At 32.9% G+C, this 22899-nt stretch overlaps 1 protein-coding gene across 2 annotated transcripts; it reads right to left on the bottom strand.

Moving 5' to 3' along the window:
• Positions 1 to 7225: 7225 nt before the first annotated feature.
• LOC123194267 (cytochrome P450 71D11-like) lies at positions 7226 to 14815 on the bottom strand. Of its 2 annotated transcripts, none has more exons than XM_044607440.1 (2): positions 13763 to 14815; positions 7226 to 8133 (listed from the first exon to the last, which is right to left on the bottom strand). In XM_044607440.1, the coding sequence occupies exons 1-2, from the start codon at positions 14663 to 14665 to the stop codon at positions 7513 to 7515; spliced, it is 1524 nt and encodes a 507-aa protein (XP_044463375.1). In that variant the 5' UTR covers positions 14666 to 14815; the 3' UTR covers positions 7226 to 7512. The 2 variants fall into 2 exon arrangements, with proteins under 2 accessions (XP_044463375.1, XP_044463367.1); XM_044607432.1 differs by lacking the exon at positions 13763 to 14815 and adding an exon at positions 10329 to 12301.
• Between the last annotated feature and the right edge of the window lie 8084 nt (positions 14816 to 22899).

Genomic DNA, 22899 nt, shown 5'->3' with positions numbered 1-22899 from the left:
ACTGTTCAGTAGTCACATTGATTCTTGTTGGTGCATTAGCAGTTGGAACATGTGATCTTATCACTTTTGTCGTATCCACAAATGCATCGGGCATTTGGTTGACAATAATTTGTAATCGCACTATCCTTTGCACTTCAGTTTCACTTTGGGATGTGCGAGGATCTAAATGAGACATGGTAGGTACATACCAAGTAAGTTCATGCGTAACTTCAGGAGGCATTTTCTTTTCCCCTAAAGATGGGAAAGTTGTCTCATCAAAGTGACAATCTGTAAATCGTACAGTAAAAAGATCACCTGTTAATGGTTCCAGGTATCTGATAATGGATGGTGAATTATATCTAACATATATTCTCAAACGACATTGGGGGTCCCATTTTTGTGCGTTGAGGGGACGTAATAGGGACATATACAGCACAACCAAAAATTCTCAAATGAGATACATCAGGTTGGTGACCAAGAACTAATTGTTGGGGAGAATATTGATGATAAGAAGAAGGTCGCAAGCGAATTAACGCTGCAGTATGTAATATAGCATGTCCCCACATAGAAGTAGGTAATTTACTTTTTAATAATAAAGTACGTGCAATTATCTGGAGTCGTTTGATAAGAGACTCAACTAATCCATTCTGTGTGTGGACATGCGAGACTGGATGTTCAACCTCAATCCCCATAGACATACAATAATCATCAAACGTTTTGGATGTAAATTCACCAGCATTATCTAGCCATATTGACTTGATCGAATAATCTGTGAAATATGCCTTTAATTTGATAATTTGTGCTAACAGTTTAGCAAATGCAACATTTCGACTAGGCAATAAACAAACATGAGACCATCGTGCAGATGCATCAATTAAGACTATAAAATAACGAAATGACCCACTTGGTGGATGAATGGGTCCGCATATATCCCCTTGAATCCTTTGCAGGAATGATGGGGATTCACCTCCAATTTTGGAGGGAGATGGTCTTATTACTAATTTGCCTTGAGAACAAGCAGTGTAGAATTGTTCACTGGACAATAAAATTTTATGATTCTGTAATGTATGTCCATGTGAATTTTTAATAATCCTACGTATCATTGTAGATCCTGAGTGGCCTAAACGATCATGCCAAAGCGTAAATGCTTTTGGATCAATGAGCTTCTGGTTCGATACTGCGTAGGTTTCAATTGCCTTTATGATTGTATAATACAATCCAGATGATAAAGCAGGCAATTTCTCTAGTATAAGCCTTCTTTCGGAGGCATTACTAGTTATACAGATGAATTCTGCACCATTTTCACTCATGATTTCAAGATGATAACCATTTTTTCTTATATCTTTAAAACTCAGTAGATTTCTTCTGGATCTACTTGAATATAATGCATCATTGATGCTTAATTTGGTCTCATTATTTAACATAATTGTGGCTCTTCCAGAACCTTCTATCAGATTAATTGATCCTGATATGGTGGTTACTTTAGCTTCAATTAATGCTAAAGATAAGAAAAATTTCTTTTCCTTAAGGATTGTGTGCGTTGTTGCACTGTCCACCAAACATATGTCTCCCACATCAGCTTTTGAAGTCAACGCTTCAATTTTGGAGTCCATTTCCTTTCATTTAAAAATTACGTTAGTTATAACGTACACAAAATATTGAAAGGAAGAGAACATGATAATAAAATAATATGCATGACTCCAAAATAAATATATATAATGGATTTAATCATAAAAATTTTGGGCATTTCATACTCATAATAACTACTTCTGGTAGTTGCGTTCACTTCAGGGAACGATATATAACGAGAAAATAGTAATTCAGAATTTCTTTTCCGATATTGCTACTACAGGAGCATAAAATAAAACATGGAAAATATTTTATCTTCCACATTCAAGAAAAGATTCTGAATATTACAAAGTTATACTAAATATAGAGTAATTGGGAGTATTATTGAATCTGATATTCAAATCTATCTTTCAAATTTCTCCACAAATTTAATAGATTTATCATTATATCCATATTTCGGCTTGCAATCCTTCAGGGATATGATGCCGAAAAATAATAGTCTTGTATTTGTCCTTCTGAGACATTATATTTAGTTAGTTTTCCAGACTTATAAATTCTAGGTGGAGACTCATGCAAAAAGCCCATTTAATATTATCCATCCAATTTTAGGAACTTCAGGTTCAATTATTGTCATATTTACAAAACTTCTGGTTTTATAAACAATATATATGAATTAATCTTTGAAACTTCAAGTTCAAATATTATTTCATATTTACAAAACAATTGATTTTGTAGGAGAAATATTGGGATTAATTTTGGAAGCTTCAGTTTCATATATTATCCCATATATACAAAACTTCTGGTTTTGTAATTAGTTTTCAGAATATTATAATACGTATTCTGATTATATTTTGGACTTCAAGTCTATATTTTTCACACTTTATGCAAACTTCAGGTTGCAAAGGTGATATCATTATTAAAATAAAGACTTTGATGAAATTGGGGACTTCCGGCCCATATTTATGAAACTGGGGACTTCCGGCCCATAAACATGTATTCTCATGATTTTACAAACTTCAAGTTGTAAATCATATATAAATAAAAATAAAGATTCAAGTAAATAAATATGCGAATAAATAAATATTCAAATAAATGGAATACAATAAAAATAAATATTTAAATAATATCAGGACTTCCGGTCCAGATTCTTGGTTTTGTAAACTTCAGGTTACAAGTAATATTTATGACTTCAGGTCACAAATTTATAATTTCGTAAACTTCGGGTTACGAACGATATTCAAGATTTCAGATCCAGATTCATGATATTCAGGACTGCAGGTCCAGATTCATAACTTTATAAACTTCAAGTTACAAATAAGATTCAAAACTTCAGGTTCAGATTTATGATATTCCAAACTTCAGGTCTAGATTCAAGAGTTTTAGGACTTCAGGTCCAGATTTACAATTTTGTAAACTTCGGGTTGCAAATATTGTATAATTATAAAGAAAAATTAAGCAAAAATATAACATAAATTAAAAGTCAACTAGGACATCACAACTGAGATATCCGTATTTATAATATTTATGCAGCATAACGACATAATATAAAGATATAATATACTTGAGCTGATCGTGCTAATAACGTGTTATAAAAATAATAAAGTAATTGACTGCCAAATAAAATTATTAAGCCAAAGCACGACAGAAGGAATAAAGAAACAAGAAGAAGCAGAAAGAAAGAAAGAAGAATTGTGTATATGTTACATGAAGAGAGGGGGGTATTTATAGGAGAATTGTCGCCCCTCCAACCAGTAAAAATAGTTTCTTCCAAGCTAAGTTTCTAAAGCCATTAATGCATTCCCATTGCCTTTTAGCCAAAGTCAACAATATGGGGTGGAAAAATCCACCATCTGCAACAGATGCCACAATATAACGTGAAATCTTTTTTGATATAAAGAATGAAATCACAAGACATCACCAAAAACAAATCTACTATATCAGCAATGAGATTGCATAGTTTGTCAGCGTATAAATGGATACACAATCCTCCAAAAACAATATAAAACGCAACAAGAACATAATTGCAAAAAACAGAAAATCTCACACCAAAATTCCGATTTATTATAAGGCTATATCAAACATTCTTGACATCAAGCACATATTTTTACTATTCAAAATCTAGCATCATATGTGTTTAAGACATTGTCTAAGTTTGAGATCTATACAACAGTAGATAAGGAAGAACAAGACATTTTTCTAAGATTTATCAAAACTAGACAATAACATACGATATGTCATGTTCTCGTAGAGATAACGAGTTACTTGAAAAATGAAAAATACAAAAACAAGTCTAGAAAGTAAAAGAAAAAGTAAGTGTAGATATTGCAAGTGATATTGATTTGGTTGTTTAGGCTTAAATTAAGTAGATGATATTATTCAAACTTCTTTCTCACAACACACCCTAAAAATTACAAAATCATGTAGAAACCTAATTAGTAAATATACGTATTAAACACATTCAAAAAAATTTTTGAATTCAAAATATATTAAATGTGTATTTTACATCATTTCCATATTAAACACGAATTATATGTTAGCTATATTTTTGAATTTTTGGCTAAACTTAAAATAAAAAATTGTCCCTTCTATTTTTAATTATTTATGAAAATGTCATTGTCATTTAAAAAAAATCCAACAATATTTTTTTCTTAATTCTCAACCCTAATTTTGTGTTTTCCTCCCTTATGGCTTATACAAAGATTCATTTTGATCTGAAGTCTGAAATCTAACATGATTAATTTATTTGTTTTTTCTAACTGACTAGTACATTACTTATTGTACAAAAAATTTTGATTATGTATTATATTATATTAGATTTAATAGTTAATTAAATATTTTATATTTGAATTGTTATATTAATTTTCACTAAGAGATTCATGAAAATTACTAAAATTATTATGATATTATCGTATTTTTAGAAATATATTATTGATGATGTGTCATATTAAACTCGTATATATATATTTTGTATTTTTTCTGTATGCAAATTTTAAAAGTATGTTTTTACAGACTTGCTTGTTATTATTCACCTTATTATACTAATATAATTCACGTACCATTTTTTTTTTTTTTTGGCTCCCATTTTTACTAACTAGGTTGAAGGTAAAAGAAACGCTACAATTTTTACGTTATTCAGCTGAGATTCAACTTGGCCTACATCAACTGGGGCAAGTCTAACTCAGTTAAATCAGTAAACAATAATCTCAAGTGTCAGATACAAATGCGAAATCAACATACAGCGTAAACACTCTTAGGGGGCGTTTGGTTTGGGAAATGTTTGATTACTAAAATAGAAAGATTACCTTGAAGATAAATTACTTAGAAGATTACTGGGTATAAATGATTACTATGTTTGATAAAATTTGATAAGTATAAATAATTATTGTGTTTGGTTAAATGTAATAAAAGATTACTAGTAAATTATTTTACTTAAATGCCCTTGAATATAATTATTTTTAAATATTTTTTATATTATTTGTCATATTAATTAAAAATAAATTTATTTTTATCTCAAAAAATTAATAAATAATAATTTTTCTATAATAAACTCAAGATTACCCCAGTAATCTTTAAATACCTAAGGTGAATGTGGTAATCAGATTACCACCTATATTACCTGCCACGTTAGTATTGGTAATAGAAGATTACTGTAATCTTTATTACTGACAAACCAAACAAGGGAATAAAAGATAGATTACCAAGATAATCTTAAAAACCCTCAACCAAACGCACCCTTAGTTATTAATTTATTTCCCTTTTCCCAGATTTGAAATACTTTTGAGTATCCCACTCTGTTGCTCGAGCTCCCTTAAACACTCAAACTAAAATTCCTTTATCTTTTGGTACTGAAAACTAATCCGATCTTGACCAAATAAGGTGCTGAAAGTTAGTGACAATCACAGTAAATTTTGGTCCAGAATCTCATAAAAAGAATGTGAGATTAAATACTCTGAGGGTAAGCTAGGGATTGGCACATCGTAATGGTACACCTAAACAATAAACATCCAAATCAAATAAAAGCAAAAGACGTTATCAATTGTACTTAAATAAAAATTCACATACAAATGTTCACAAAATAATGTAATTGGATGCACCATGATAGTTGAATCTTGTATTATATCATATACTATGCCTTTTAAAAAATAAAATAATATTAAATTTCTAAAATAATAATAAATTATAATTGACAAGTCATCATTTTAGAAAATATTATAAATATTTCTAAAATTTTAATTTTTTTTATATACACATTTACTATATAATTATTTTCTCTTAAAAGTGTATTGATTTATATTTAGGCCTAGATGTGAGTCGAGTCAGCTCAGCTTGGTATAGCTCAGTTCGAGTTTGTTTTTAACGAAATCGAACCATAAAATGTGTCTTGTCAAGAAAACGAGCTAAACTTAAATAAGAATGAGTTTGGTTCAATTTAGCTCGTGAGCCAGCTAGTCTTGGTTTGATGAAAACGAATGACCTTCATTTGAGATGAAGACGTTTTGTCTTCGTTTGAGATGGAGATGACGGTCTCCGCCTTCAACAAAGGAGGGAAGAAGGAGGAGTGCCAATGGAGAAGGAGGGAAGACCGGTAGACGGCGGGAAGAAATTGGTTGCTAGAGAAAATGAGAGAAAACCTGAGGGAAAAATTATCACTTTTCAAACTTTAAAATAAAATTTGGACAAGGGAATATGAGATTTTAAAATTGAGAGGGAGAAATGTGATGAAAGTTTAGTTTTTAAAATTTTTTTTGTTAAATAATAATTTTACCCTTAACTCTTATTGAGATTTTTAACAAAATTTGGCTCATGAGTGGATATTTGGGTTTTTGAAAGTTAGAGAATAAAACTTTAAAGATTTCACTGTACCTTGGGTGGAAACAAGTCTTTTAGCCTATATATAGATTATAGTTAATTAATATAATACACAATTATATAATTCTTGATAGGATTGGAGCAGCAAAATCCTTTTTGTTTCTCAACTCTAAAAACTAACAGACCCAGCAATTAGGGTTTTATCTTTTAGACCTTTCTCGTCACCCCACATGTTTGCAATCTGACAGTTTCGCCCCATCTCAAGCCATGTTATAGCTCAAGCCTGATTCACTCAACCTTTGCTAGTGAATCCTCCAATCTCTAACAGGGGTTCCTCCATGACCTCTACCCACAACCAGCGTTCATCCGATTCACTCCAACTTCACCTTCATCACGAATTATGTGACTCTTCAGTGGGTGAAAGAGACAATCGAGTAATTGATGTAGAAAAGGTTTGTAGTTGGTAAAGCCGCATCAATTAATTTTATTTAATAATTTAATTAAGAATTTTTATGTGTAAATTTACAGTTTCTAGTGGTTAAAAAGTTAATTAAAAGCAATAATAACATAAACTAACCGATAAACTACTTCAGTATTATTGTCAATTATGTGTCAAGTATCTGTCAATTAAGGTTTATATATAAAAATTATATTAAAGTGTACGTAAAGTTAAAAAGATGTGTACCTCTGAAAACATATAGTAAGCTAAAATCAAAGAGACTAGATGAAGAGAACAAATAATCTCTTCTTCATCTTATAATATTTTCTCCATCGTCTATTTGTAGTTTTCTCGTATTGAGATTTTCACATAAATACTTGTGTTTCCATATTCAATATTTGTGCATTTTCACTCTGAGTTTTCTTTGGGTTACATAACAAAGATCTGAGAGTCTTTTATTCATCGGCTGATAGGACTTGTGGTTACAAGTTATCTTTTATTCAACAGACGCAGGATTATAAGCATATAGCTTTAAATTGTGTTCTACAAATTACATGAAAACCTAGGTTTGAATCAAGAGGGATTCATAAATACATAAATACTCTGCTATATCAGCAGAATGTGATAGTAAGTTTACTCATGCCATTCGAAGTCTCAACTTTAAACTGAGATTCATCAATCCAATATCTTTCTAACGTTGTGTTCATTTTTTCTCCTTAAGAAGAAGGTGGAGGATGATAAGGAATGGGAATAATGTGCAGGTTTTCTTTTCTTCCAACTGTTAGACCAAAGGCCTCTGTCATGTCTAAATCTTCTTTCTTCATCCCACTAGGAAGTTTCCAATCAAAATGGTACAGAAACATCGCCAAAGAAAGCTCAACATTGGCTAGACCAAATGACATTCCAGGGCATATTCTCCTACCGGCACCGAATGGGATATACTGGAAACTGGTCCCCTTGTAGTCTATTGAATGATTAAGGAACCTCTCTGGATTGAAAATTTCTGGTTCATTCCAATAGTCAGGATCTCTTCCGATTGCCCATACGTTAACAATGACTCTGGTTTTGATGGGTATGTCAACTCCATTAATCACACATTGCTCTCTACATTCTCTAGTAATTAATGGTATTGGAGGATGTAGTCTCAGAGTCTCTTTTACTACTAGCTTCAAGAACTTCATTTCATCGATACTTGTTTCATTGATCTTGCCTTTTTTATTGAAGACTTCCCTCACCTCAGCTTGTGCCTTCTGTAGCACTCTTGTATTTTTCATCATCTCACACATTGCCCAATCTATAGTTGTAGCAGCTGTCTCACTACCAGCAGTAAAAATATCCTGAAGAGAGGATTTATGAACAGATCTCAGCTCAAAGAACAAGTTTTTATATATATATAAACAAAGGATTCTACATCATGATTAAAACTCAATCACAAGTTTTTTCACCTATGTTTTTTCATACGAATCCCAAAGAAAAAAGCAAAATGCACAAGTACTCAATACAGGAACATAAATGTTTACCTAAAAACCCAGTATGAGAAAAATCACAGAAAAAAAATTTCACAATAAATGAAGAAGAAATTTTTTTATTCTTTTTGTTTGGATTCTTAGTCTTTAACTCACTTTATTTTGTGGACAGACTCTTGTCACATAGATTTTAATACAACTTTTATATACAAATTCTAGCTGACAAATGTTTGACACACATACTCATTGGTAGCATTTCTACAACAAGTGATGCCTGCTACATCTCCTTAAAAATTCACTTTTTAAACCTATTACAATATTCAGGTCACTACTATACAATAATTCTGAAGTCTTCAGAAGGTACCTGACATCCTCCAGTATAAACAAGCTTAGAGTGGCAGAGCACTGTTATATCCTGGGGGGGTAGTCATGGTCGATCGAGGTACAAGGGGGATTTACTTAAAATTGTATCATTTCTACTCTTAAAATCTACCAATTTTCCCAACTCCAACTTTGTCCCGCACGTACAATTTTCTGGTTCACTTCACTGTCTTAATTAAGCCATGCATTTATATTAATCAAGTGGCTGTTGTCATGTAGGGCTGCAATTGAACCAAGTAGTGTTTGGTTTGAGCTATCGATTGTATTTATACAAAACTTGAGTTCTCAACAGGTTCATGATTAATTTTGAGATAAAAACGATTTATTTGAGTTCAACTAAAAAAATTACAATTAAATCTTTAACTTATCTATTTGTCAATTATTATATATTTAAAATTAAAAATAGTAAATACAAAATTCTAAACTTTACAAGTTTGTCAACATTATACTCAAATCGAATAATAATAAACTCAAATTAAATTGAGCCTGACTAGTGGACTCTAGGGATGGCAATTTGGACCCTATTTTAGGGGCCCCGACCCTCCCCGACCCTAACGGGGAGGGGATTCCCCGATAAAAACGGGGAAAGCGGCGGGGATGGGGATGAAAAAAATCCCCGTAATCGGGGACGGGGATACATGTGTCCCCGCCCCGCCCCGCCCCTCCCCTCCCCTCCCCTCCCCTCCCCGCCCCGCGCCGCCCCGCCCCTCCCCTCCCCGCCCCGCCCCATCCCCTCCCCGCCCCACCCCACCCCCTAAAACTAATATATTAATATAATAATTTCTAAACTATTAAATTTTAGAAATTTTTACATTATGATTTATTAAAACTATAACTTTAATTTTACTAATTTTTGAATTATCAATTATTAGCTTTTACTAATTTCTAAATTATTAATCTAATATATTAAAAAAACCCCAAAATCTCATTATCATAAAATGCAAATGCACCAAATTAATTTTATTTCAACTTCAAAACTTAGTTAGTCAATCCACCAGATTTTACACACAAAAAATAATAAATTATAAACTTGATAAAATCAATTGAAGTGAATGAAAAGTGTTAAATTTAATGTTATTATAAAATTACCCTAAATCATATACATGAAGAGCTACTAATGAAGAGATTGATTATTGCATATTGTTAGATTTTATGAAAACTTTATATTTGAACTAAAATAACAAAGAATATTTTGTAGCTCTTGTAGCAAGTGATATTTTGGGAAAATATGATTTATTTTATTTATTGAAATATATAAAAGAATTAAAATTTATATTTATGGGTATGGGGAGGGGATTTTTCCCCGCGGGGACGGGGCGGGGATGGGGAGGGGATTTTTCCCCGCGGGGACGAGGAGGGGATGGGGAGGGGATTTTCCTTCACGGGGAGGGGACGGGGATTATTTTTTATCCCCGCAACGGGGACGGGGTGGGGACGGGGATTGATATCCCCTCCCCGCCCCTCCCCATTGCCATCCCTAGTGGACTCAACTGGTTGGAAACCCTTGTGCTGGAAAAGGTCCTTGTTTAAGTGTTGGGTGATTGGGGTGGTATGGACTACATCATTATGAATTTGTACAAGACTTTGTCTTCGTCAATGTCAACATTAACTCGGTGATCAAATTGTGCTCACGTGGAAATAACTCAATTAAGTAATGAAATTTGGTGGCGTTAAACAGTACTTACCGTGACCACTGCTTTTATGTTGTCCATAGTCAACGGAAATTCAAGATCACCATGCTGTTGAACTTTCAGAAGAACGTCAACCAGATCATCTTCAGCTTCCCCACTTTTGTCATTCAATGTTTCATTCCTCATCTTGTGGTCATTTATAATTTTTTCCACTATTCTGTCAGCTTCTTGATGCAGCTTCTCTACACGGGACTTGAATCCAGTGATCCATTGGAGAAATCCAATTGAAGGAAATAGATCTGCAATATTAAATCCTGCCATCGTTTTTAAAGTGTCTTCCATCAGTGATATGAATAGTTCTTGATCTTTGGATTTGCTGCCAAAGGCTGCCCTGGAAGTGATTCCATAAGTCAGTGTGAAAAGTTTCTCCGTTAGGTTAATTGGTGATCCCGCGTTTGAAACAAGCCAATGAATAAGAGCAGACACCCCTTCCTCTCTAATTGATCGGAAAGACTGGACCCTTGTAGTCCTAAAAAGCTCTAACATACAGATTTTTCGTAATTGTCTCCAGGAATCACCATACGGTGCAAAGGCTATGTCACTAGAATCATAAGAGATGATATGCGTGGCCACCATCTGAGGCCTTGCTGCAAAGTTTATATCATGGGTTTTCATAACTTCTCTGGCATACCTGGGAGATGAAACTACCACAGTGGAAACTTCCCCGAGTTGTAGGTGCATAAATGGCCCATATTTCCTGGCCAAGTCTTTTAATCTGTGATGGGGTAGAGAGCCTCCCAGCTGGTGCAAGTTTCCTATGAAAGGTAATTTCAATGGACCTGGAAGCAAATTCAAAGTTTTTTCAACGGTTTTTGATTTCTTCCCCTTTTTCAGCAGCATGAAGAGAAAGAGAAGAAAGGTTAGAAGGATTAAGAAGGTGGGAAATGCCAGCTCCATGAGAGAAGATTAATGAGTTTGTGAAAGACAGTAGAGAATGCTTCCTGGTTCTTTAAGAATCCCAGGCTCTACTGGACACAAGGAAGGATAAATGTGAAATGCATTCTAAAACACTTGCAGGTGACACTGACATGACAATAGCAATTGTTCAATTTTGAAGATAAATATTTTTCTTGTAAAAAAGGATGTCCAGGTAACAAAGATAAAATTTTCTGAAACAATGTCCCACCAATATACATCACGAATAAATAATTGGTTGAAAGGTGAATAGGACATAAGCAATGTTGACCGAATAAGCTAACATGGCCCGAACCAAACTTTCCCTTTGTAGAACTATGTGGCAACAAACATTCAACGTATACCAAATAATCAATGAAACAAGTATAATAGAGAGACACTGCAATATAATGTGAAATCCTATTTAATATGAAGCGTAAAATCATAAGACATTATCCAAAACAAACCCATTATATTAACAATGAGTGTACAGTATATCAGCCTACAAATGGGTACATAATCCTCCAAAAACAATATGAAATAAAACAATAACACAATTGCATAAATCAGAAAATCTCGCATTAGAATACCAATTTATCGTAAAATTATATCAAACATTCTGGATATTAGGACACATCTCCACCATTCAAAATCTAGTATTAAATGTGTTTAAAATGTTGTCAAAGTTTGAGAGTTATATAATGATAGATGAGGGAGAAGAAAACGTTTTTTAAAATCTATTAAAACTGGATGATAACATACGACATGCTCTATTTTCGTAAAGATAATGAGTTACTTGTGAAACAAAAAATACAAAAACAAGTTTAGAAAGTAAAAGAAAAAACAAGTATAAATATTGTGAGTGATATTGATTTGGTTGTTTCTACTTCAATTAAACAGATGATATTGTTTACACTTCTTTTTCACAACACACTCTAAAAATATAAAAATCAATGTGAAAAGTAAAAGAAACACTACAATTTTTATGTAAGATTCAACTTAGCCTACATCAATTGGGACCAGTCTAACTCAATTAAATCACTAAACATTAATTTCAAGCGCTAGACACAAATCACTAAAAAAAAAAAAAGTCTTTAGCAAGAAAAAATTAACGAGAGATGAATATCTTATCGTTATAAGCATTATTTTTATTATTTTAACATTTAATTATTTATATTCTCATTAAAATTAAATAGATGCATATTTTTAATAATTTACTTTTAAATTTTTTACTAAAAAACTTAAAAGTCGATCGTTATTGGTAAAACTAAAAGTGTACATAATTTGATTCAAATCATAAAATCGAACTAACTTGTTCAAAGTTTGCAGTTTGATTTGGTTTGAGTTATAAAACAGTTTAGTTTTGGTTGAAAAAATTTGAAATAACTTTATAAAAAAATAAAATTGAATTTGTGAGAGAAACATAAAAATCTTAAATTTGTCTAAAAATATAAAAATAGAACACTTGATTCTTAACATGATCAACCTTTACTGACCACACCCAGTGCCATTAAGTTTCCAGTTTGGATCTATTTCTACGGGCCCAAGCATTTGAAAGCGACAAAGTTTACAATAAATGGGTCCAACGAAACCAAATGGGCCAATAAAATTCTAGAAATCTTAAAAATATAATAGTGGCTTCTTAAAAAGTTTTAGGGAGTTACTTCAAACGCTATGCGTCTCATCTAGTAATTGAACCGGACAGGAAAAAAATACAAAGGCAACCCTAAGTCAAAAAGCAAATCAATGAATGAGAGCAGACACCTCTTCCTCTCTAATTGATCGGAAAGACTGGACCCTTCTCGTGCTAAAATGCTCCAATGTACAAATTTTTCGTAATTGTCTCCAGGAATCACCATACGGTGCAAAGATTATATCAGCAGAATCATAAGACAGGATATGTGTGGCCACCATCTGAGGCCTTGATGCAAAGTTTATATCATGGGTTTTCATAACTTCTCTGGCATACCTGGGAGATGAAACTACCACAGTGGAAACTTCCCCGAGCTGTAGGTGCATAAATGGCCCATATTTCCTGGCCAAGTCTCTTAATCTGTGATGGGGTAGAGAGCCTCCCAGCTGGTGCAAGTTTCCTATGAAGGGTAATTTCAATGGACCTGGAAGCAAATTCAAAGTTTTTTCAACGATTTTTGATTTCTTTCGCTTTTTCAGCAGCATGAAGAAAAAGAGAAGAAAGGTTAGAAGGATTGAGAAGGTGGGAAATGCCAGCTCCATGTGAGAAGATTAATGAGTTTGTGAAAGACAGTAGAGAATGCTTCCTGGTTCTTTAAGAATCCCAGGCTCTACTGGACACAAGGAAGGATAAATGTGAAATGCATTCTAAAACACTTGCAGGTGACACTGGCATGACAATAGCAATTGTTCAATTTTGAAGATAAATATTTTTCTTGTAAAAAAGGATGCCCAGATAACAAAGATAAAATTTTCTGAAACAATGTCCCACCAATTTACAGCACGAATAAATAATTGGCTTAAAGGTGAATAAGACATAAGCAATGTTGAACAGTACTTACCGTGACCACTGCTTTTATGTTGTCCATAGTCAACGGAAATTCAAGATCACCATGCTGTTGAACTTTCAGAAGAACGTCAACCAGATCATCTTCAGCCTCCCCACTTTTGTCATTCAATGTTTCATTCCTCATCTTGTGGTCATTTATAATTTTTTCAACTATTCTGTCAGCTCCTTGATGCAGCTTCTCCACCTGGGACTTGAATCCAGTGATCCATTGGAGAAATCCAATGGAAGGAAATAGATCTGCAATATTAAATCCTGCCATCGCTTTTAAAGTGTCTTCCACCAGTGATATGAATAGTTCTTGATCTTTCGATTTGCTGCCAAAGGCTGCCCTGGAAGTGATTCCATAAATCAGTATGAAAATTTTCTCCGTAAGGTTAATTGGCGATCCCGCATTTGAAACAAGCCAATGAAAAAGAGCAGACACCTCTTCCTCTCTAATTGATCGGAAAGACTGGACCCTTCTCCTGCTAAAAAGCTCCAATATACATATTTTTCGTAATTGTCTCCAGGAATCACCATACGGTGCAAAGACTATATCAGCAGAATCATAAGAGATGATATGTGCGGCCACCATCTGTGGCCTTGATGCAAAGTTTATATCATGGATTTTCATAACTTCTCTGGCATACCTGGGAGATGAAACTACCACAGTGGAAACTTCCCCGAGCTGTAGGTGCATAAATGGCCCATATTTCCTGGCCAAGTCTCTTAATCTGTGATGGGGTAGAGAGCCTCCCAGCTGGTGCAAGTTTCCTATGAAAGGTAATTTCAATGGCCCTGGAAGCAAATTCAAAGTTTTTTCAACGGTTTTTGATTTCTTCCCCTTTTTCAGCAGCATGAAGAGAAAGAGAAGAAAGGTTAGAAGGATTGAGAAGGTGGGAAATGCCAGCTCCATGTGAGAAGATTAATGAGTTTGTGAAAGACAGTAGAGAATGCTTCCTGGTTCTTTAAGAATCCCAGGCTCTATTGGCCACGGCAAGGATATATGTGCAATTTCTAAACACTTGTCCGTGACGCTGACATATAGCAATGGTTCAATTTTGGGATATATATTTTTCTTGTAAAAAAGGATGTCCAGATGATAGAGATAAAATTTTCTGAAACAATGTCCCACCAATTTACATCACGAATAAATAATTGCCTTAAAGGTGAATAAAACAAAAGCAAAGTTGGGGAGAAAATGACAACAATGTCGCAGCAAACAGTCAATAAATATCAAACAATCAATGAAGCAATAACAGTATATGCTGTTATAAAAATAATAAAGTAATTGACTGTCAAATAAAATTATTAAGCCAAAGCATGGCAGAAGGAATAAAGAAACAAGAAGAAGCAGAAAGAAAGAAAGAAGAATTGTGTATATGTTACATGAAGAGAGGGGGGGTATTTATAGGAGAATTGCCGCCCTTCCAACTAGTAAAAATAGTTTCTTCCAAGCTAAGTTTCTAAAGCCATTAATGCATTCCCATTGCCTTTTAGCCAAAGTCAACAATATGGGGTGGAAAAATCTACCATCTGCAACACTCTCCCTTGGATTTCCACTACTTACAAATAATTATATTAACTTTGCTAAGGAAAAACCCAATGGGATAAAAACCAAAGCAAAGGAACATAATTATTAAATGTCCTGTAAGTTAGCATTGGACGTGTTTAAACTGTCTCATTAAAAACCTTACTAGGAAAACCCAGTGGGACAAAACCTAGTGAAGGGAAAAAGAGTACAGTGCACCTTTTGTCCAATATTTGATAAACTTCAAAATTTTGCCTGATGAATGCTCCCCCTGATGAACGCTCCCCCTCTTTGTAGTAGGATTAACTTGGTTGCTTGTTGAGTCGCCGCATACCGATGTTATACACTAACTTCTCAAATGTTGATGTCAGTAGTATTTTAGTGAACAAATCTGCAAGATTCTCACTGGATCTGATTTGTTTGACATCAATCTTTTTAATCTGTTGGAGCTCATGAGTGTAAAAGAACTTCGATGAGATATGTTTGGTTCTGTCTCCTTTGATGTACCCATCTCTAATTTGGGCTATACATGCTGCATTGTCTTCATATAATATGGAAGAAGTGTCTGTTGTAGAAGGAAGACTGCATGCATTCTGAATATGATGGATGACAGACCGTAACCATATACATTCACGGCTGGCTTCATGGAGAGCTAAAATTTCTGAATGATTTGAAGAAGTTGCAACCAAGGTCTGCTTGGTGGAGCGCCATGATATAGCTGTGTCATTATAAGTGAAAACATATCCCGTTTGTGAACGGGCCTTATGGGGGTCAGAAAGATAACCAGCATCTGCATATCCAACCAAACTAGGATTTTTAGAGGATTTGACAGAATATAATAATCCCAAATCTCTAGTTCCATAAAGGTAATGAAATATATGTTTGATTCCGTTCTAATGGCGACCGGTTGGTGTAGAGCTAAATCGGGCCAATAAATTATCTGCGAAGGATATATCCGGTCTCGTGCATTGGGCCAAATATAATAAGGCTCCAATGACATTAAGATATGGTACTTCAGGACCAAGTATCTTTTCATCTTCATCTTTAGGACGAAATGGGTCCTTTTTTGAATCAAGAGACCGAACAACCATGGGGGTGCTCAAAGGATAAGCCTTATCCATATTAAAACGTTTTAATAATTTTTCAATATACGTTGATTGATAGATAAGTATTCCATTTGAATTATGCTTGATCTGCAGACCGAGACAATATTTTGTTTTCGCTAAATCCTTCATTTCAAATTCTTCTCTCAGATATTCAATAGTTTTTGAGAGCTCTTCAGGAGTCCCAATTAAATTCATGTCATCAACATAAACTGCTATAATAGTAAATCCCGATTCTGACCTTTTGATAAAGACACATGGGCATATAGGGTCATTCACATATCCCTCTTTTTTCAAATATTCACTGAGGCGATTGTACCACATACGTCCGAATTGTTTTAATCCGTACAATGATTGTTGTAATTTAATTGAGTACAAGCCTCTTGAATTGACCCTTTTTGCTTCAGGCAATTTGTATCCTTCAGGGAGTTTCATATAAATTTCAGCGTCTAAATTTCCATACAAATAAGCAGTAACTACGTCCATTAGATGCATATCCAGTCCTTCAGAGACTGTTAAACTTATTAAATATTTGAATGTGATTATATCCATTACAGGTGCATATGCTTCATCAAAGTCTATACCAAGCCTTTGGGAAAAGCCTTGGGCTACAAGCTTGGCTTTATATCTAGCAATTTCATTTTTCTCATTTCTTTTTCTCACAAATACCCATTTATATCTAACGGGTTGTACGTCTTGAGGTGTTGGAACTACAGGCCCAAACACTTGACGTTTTGCTAGAGAAGCTAATTCTGTTTGAATTGCTTCTTCCCATTTAGGCCAATCATGTCTTTGTTTGCACTCAGCCACAGTACGTGGTTCAAAATCATCATCATTCATAATTTCAGTAGCTACTGCAAATGAGAATATATCATCAACTATAATTGTTTCACGATTCCACATTTCTTGTGTATGAACATAATTTAAAAATATTTCAATATTCTCATTTTCCTGTTCTTCAGGAATTTGTACTACTTCAGGAGTTTGTGCCACTTCAGGGGCTTGTGCCACTTCAGGGGCTTGTCCCACTTCAGGGGCTTGAGTCTCTTCAGGGACTGTAACCTCTTCTGGAGGAATATTTGTTTGATTATTTGCCTTTCTTTTTTGAGGGACAGTGTCCTTCGATCCAACAGGTCTACCACGCTTCTGGCGTGAGGTAGATAGATCAGTCACGGCTCGAATGGACTGTTCAGTAGTCACATTGATTCTTGTTGGTGCATTAGCAGTTGGAACATGTGATCTTATCACTTTTGTCGTATCCACAAATGCATCGGGCATTTGGTTGACAATAATTTGTAATCGCACTATCCTTTGCACTTCAGTTTCACTTTGGGATGTGCGAGGATCTAAATGAGACATGGTAGGTACATACCAAGTAAGTTCATGCGTAACTTTAGGAGGCATTTTCTTTTCCCCTAAAGATGGGAAAGTTGTCTCATCAAAGTGACAATCTGTAAATCGTACAGTAAAAAGATCACCTGTTAATGGTTCCAGGTATCTGATAATGGATGGTGAATTATATCTAACATATATTCTCAAACAACATTGGGGGTCCCATTTTTGTGCGTTGAGGGGACGTAATAGGGACATATACAGCACAACCAAAAATTCTCAAATGAGATACATCAGGTTGGTGACCAAGAACTAATTGTTGGGGAGAATATTGATGATAAGAAGAAGGTCGCAAGCGAATTAACGCTGCAGTATGTAATATAGCATGTCCCCACATAGAAGTAGGTAATTTACTTTTTAATAATAAAGTACGTGTAATTATCTGGAGTCGTTTGATAAGAGACTCAACTAATCCATTCTGTGTGTGGACATGCGAGACTGGATGTTCAACCTCAATCCCCATAGACATACAATAATCATCAAACGTTTTGGATGTAAATTCACCAGCATTATCTAGCCGTATTGACTTGATCGAATAATCTGCGAAATATGTCTTTAATTTGATAATTTGTGCTAACAGTTTAGCAAATGCAACATTTCGACTAGGCAATAAACAAACATGAGACCATCGTGCAGATGCATCAATTAAGACTATAAAATAACGAAATGACCCACTTGGTGGATGAATGGGTCCGCATATATCCCCTTGAATCCTTTGCAGGAATGATGGGGATTCACCTCCAATTTTGGAGGGAGATGGTCTTATTACTAATTTGCCTTGAGAACAAGCAGTGTAGAATTGTTCACTGGACAATAAAATTTTATGATTCTGTATTGTATGTCCATGTGAATTTTCAATAATCCTACGTATCATTGTAGATCCTGAGTGGCCTAAACGATCATGCCAAAGCGTAAATGCTTTTGGATCAACGAGCTTCTGGTTCGATACTGCGTAGGTTTCAATTGCCTTTATGATTGTATAATACAATCCAGATGATAAAGTAGGCAATTTCTCTAGTATAAGCCTTCTTTCGGAGGCATTACTAGTTATACAGATGAATTTTGCACCATTTTCACTCATGATTTCAAGATGATAACCATTTTTTCTTATATCTTTAAAACTCAGTAGATTTCTTCTGGATCTACTTGAATATAATGCATCATTGATGCTTAATTTGGTCTCATTATTTAACATAATTGTGGCTCTTCCAGAACCTTCTATCAGATTAATTGATCCTGATATGGTGGTTACTTTAGCTTCAATTAATGCTAAAGATAAGAAAAATTTCTTTTCCTTAAGGATTGTGTGCGTTGTTGCACTGTCCACCAAACATATGTCTCCCACATCAGCTTTTGAAGTCAACGCTTCAATTTTGGAGTCCATTTCCTTTCATTTAAAAATTACGTTAGTTATAACGTACACAAAATATTGAAAGGAAGAGAACATGATAATAAAATAATATGCATGACTCCAAAATAAATATATATAATGGATTTAATCATAAAAATTTTGGGCATTTCATACTCATAATAACTACTTCTAGTAGTTGCGTTCACTTCAGGGAACGATATATAACGAGAAAATAGTAATTCAGAATTTCTTTTCCGATATTGCTACTACAGGAGCATAAAATAAAACATGGAAAATATTTTATCTTCCACATTCAAGAAAAGATTCTGAATATTACAAAGTTATACTAAATATAGAGTAATTGGGAGTATTATTGAATTTGATATTCAAATCTATCTTTCAAATTTCTCCACAAATTTAATAGATTTATCATTATATCCATATTTCGGCTTGCAATCCTTCAGGGATATGATGCCGAAGAATAATAGTCTTGTATTTGTCCTTCTGAGACATTATATTTAGTTAGTTTTCCAGACTTATAAATTCTAGGTGGAGACTCATGCAAAAAGTCCATTTAATATTATCCATCCAATTTTAGGAACTTCAAGTTCAATTATTGTCATATTTACAAAACTTCTGGTTTTATAAACAATATATATGAATTAATCTTTGAAACTTCAAGTTCAAATATTATTTCATATTTACAAAACAATTGATTTTGTAGGAGAAATATTGGGATTAATTTTGGAAGCTTCAGTTTCATATATTATCCCATATATACAAAACTTCTGGTTTTGTAATTAGTTTTCAGAATATTATAATACGTATTCTGATTATATTTTGGACTTCAAGTCTATATTTTTCACACTTTATGCAAACTTCAGGTTGCAAAGGTGATATCATTATTAAAATAAAGACTTTGATGAAATTGGGGACTTCCGGCCCATATTTATGAAACTGGGGACTTCCGGCCCATAAACATGTATTCTCATTATTTTACAAACTTCAAGTTGTAAATCATATATAAATAAAAATAAAGATTCAAGTAAATAAATATGCGAATAAATAAATATTCAAATAAATGGAATACAATAAAAATAAATATTTAAATAATATCAGGACTTCCGGTCCAGATTCTTGGTTTTGTAAACTTCAGGTTACAAGTAATATTTATGACTTCAGGTCACAAATTTATAATTTCGTAAACTTCGGGTTACGAACGATATTCAAGATTTCAGATCCAGATTCATGATATTCAGGACTGCAGGTCCAGATTCATAACTTTATAAACTTCAAGTTACAAATAAGATTCAAAACTTCAGGTTCAGATTTATGATATTCCAAACTTCAGGTCTAGATTCAAGAGTTTTAGGACTTCAGGTCCAGATTTACAATTTTGTAAACTTCGGGTTGCAAATATTGTATAATTATAAAGAAAAATTAAGCAAAAATATAACATAAATTAAAAGTCAACTAGGACATCACAACTGAGATATCCGTATTTATAATATTTATGCAGCATAACGACATAATATAAAGATATAATATACTTGAGCTGATCGTGCTAATAACGTGTTATAAAAATAATAAAGTAATTGACTGCCAAATAAAATTATTAAGCCAAAGCACGACAGAAGGAATAAAGAAACAAGAAGAAGCAGAAAGAAAGAAAGAAGAATTGTGTATATGTTACATGAAGAGAGGGGGGTATTTATAGGAGAATTGTCGCCCCTCCAACCAGTAAAAATAGTTTCTTCCAAGCTAAGTTTCTAAAGCCATTAATGCATTCCCATTGCCTTTTAGCCAAAGTCAACAATATGGGGTGGAAAAATCCACCATCTGCAACAGATGCCACAATATAACGTGAAATCTTTTTTGATATAAAGAATGAAATCACAAGACATCACCAAAAACAAATCTACTATATCAGCAATGAGATTGCATAGTTTGTCAGCGTATAAATGGATACACAATCCTCCAAAAACAATATAAAACGCAACAAGAACATAATTGCAAAAAACAGAAAATCTCACACCAAAATTCCGATTTATTATAAGGCTATATCAAACATTCTTGACATCAAGCACATATTTTTACTATTCAAAATCTAGCATCATATGTGTTTAAGACATTGTCTAAGTTTGAGATCTATACAACAGTAGATAAGGAAGAACAAGACATTTTTCTAAGATTTATCAAAACTAGACAATAACATACGATATGTCATGTTCTCGTAGAGATAACGAGTTACTTGAAAAATGAAAAATACAAAAACAAGTCTAGAAAGTAAAAGAAAAAGTAAGTGTAGATATTGCAAGTGATATTGATTTGGTTGTTTAGGCTTAAATTAAGTAGATGATATTATTCAAACTTCTTTCTCACAACACACCCTAAAAATTACAAAATCATGTAGAAACCTAATTAGTAAATATACGTATTAAACACATTCAAAAAAATTTTTGAATTCAAAATATATTAAATGTGTATTTTACATCATTTCCATATTAAACACGAATTATATGTTAGCTATATTTTTGAATTTTTGGCTAAACTTAAAATAAAAAATTGTCCCTTCTATTTTTAATTATTTATGAAAATGTCATTGTCATTTAAAAAAAATCCAACAATATTTTTTTCTTAATTCTCAACCCTAATTTTGTGTTTTCCTCCCTTATGGCTTATACAAAGATTCATTTTGATCTGAAGTCTGAAATCTAACATGATTAATTTATTTGTTTTTTCTAACTGACTAGTACATTACTTATTGTACAAAAAATTTTGATTATGTATTATATTATATTAGATTTAATAGTTAATTAAATATTTTATATTTGAATTGTTATATTAATTTTCACTAAGAGATTCATGAAAATTACTAAAATTATTATGATATTATCGTATTTTTAGAAATATATTATTGATGATGTGTCATATTAAACTCGTATATATATATTTTGTATTTTTTCTGTATGCAAATTTTAAAAGTATGTTTTTACAGACTTGCTTGTTATTATTCACCTTATTATACTAATATAATTCACGTACCATTTTTTTTTTTTTTTGGCTCCCATTTTTACTAACTAGGTTGAAGGTAAAAGAAACGCTACAATTTTTACGTTATTCAGCTGAGATTCAACTTGGCCTACATCAACTGGGGCAAGTCTAACTCAGTTAAATCAGTAAACAATAATCTCAAGTGTCAGATACAAATGCGAAATCAACATACAGCGTAAACACTCTTAGGGGGCGTTTGGTTTGGGAAATGTTTGATTACTAAAATAGAAAGATTACCTTGAAGATAAATTACTTAGAAGATTACTGGGTATAAATGATTACTATGTTTGATAAAATTTGATAAGTATAAATAATTATTGTGTTTGGTTAAATGTAATAAAAGATTACTAGTAAATTATTTTACTTAAATGCCCTTGAATATAATTATTTTTAAATATTTTTTATATTATTTGTCATATTAATTAAAAATAAATTTATTTTTATCTCAAAAAATTAATAAATAATAATTTTTCTATAATAAACTCAAGATTACCCCAGTAATCTTTAAATACCTAAGGTGAATGTGGTAATCAGATTACCACCTATATTACCTGCCACGTTAGTATTGGTAATAGAAGATTACTGTAATCTTTATTACTGACAAACCAAACAAGGGAATAAAAGATAGATTACCAAGATAATCTTAAAAACCCTCAACCAAACGCACCCTTAGTTATTAATTTATTTCCCTTTTCCCAGATTTGAAATACTTTTGAGTA

This window comes from Mangifera indica, chromosome 1, assembly GCF_011075055.1.
Source record: "Mangifera indica cultivar Alphonso chromosome 1, CATAS_Mindica_2.1, whole genome shotgun sequence".
Taxonomy (NCBI): domain Eukaryota; kingdom Viridiplantae; phylum Streptophyta; class Magnoliopsida; order Sapindales; family Anacardiaceae; genus Mangifera; species Mangifera indica.
Note: the sequence above shows the minus strand (reverse complement) of the source record. Positions and strands in the feature narration are given on the sequence as shown.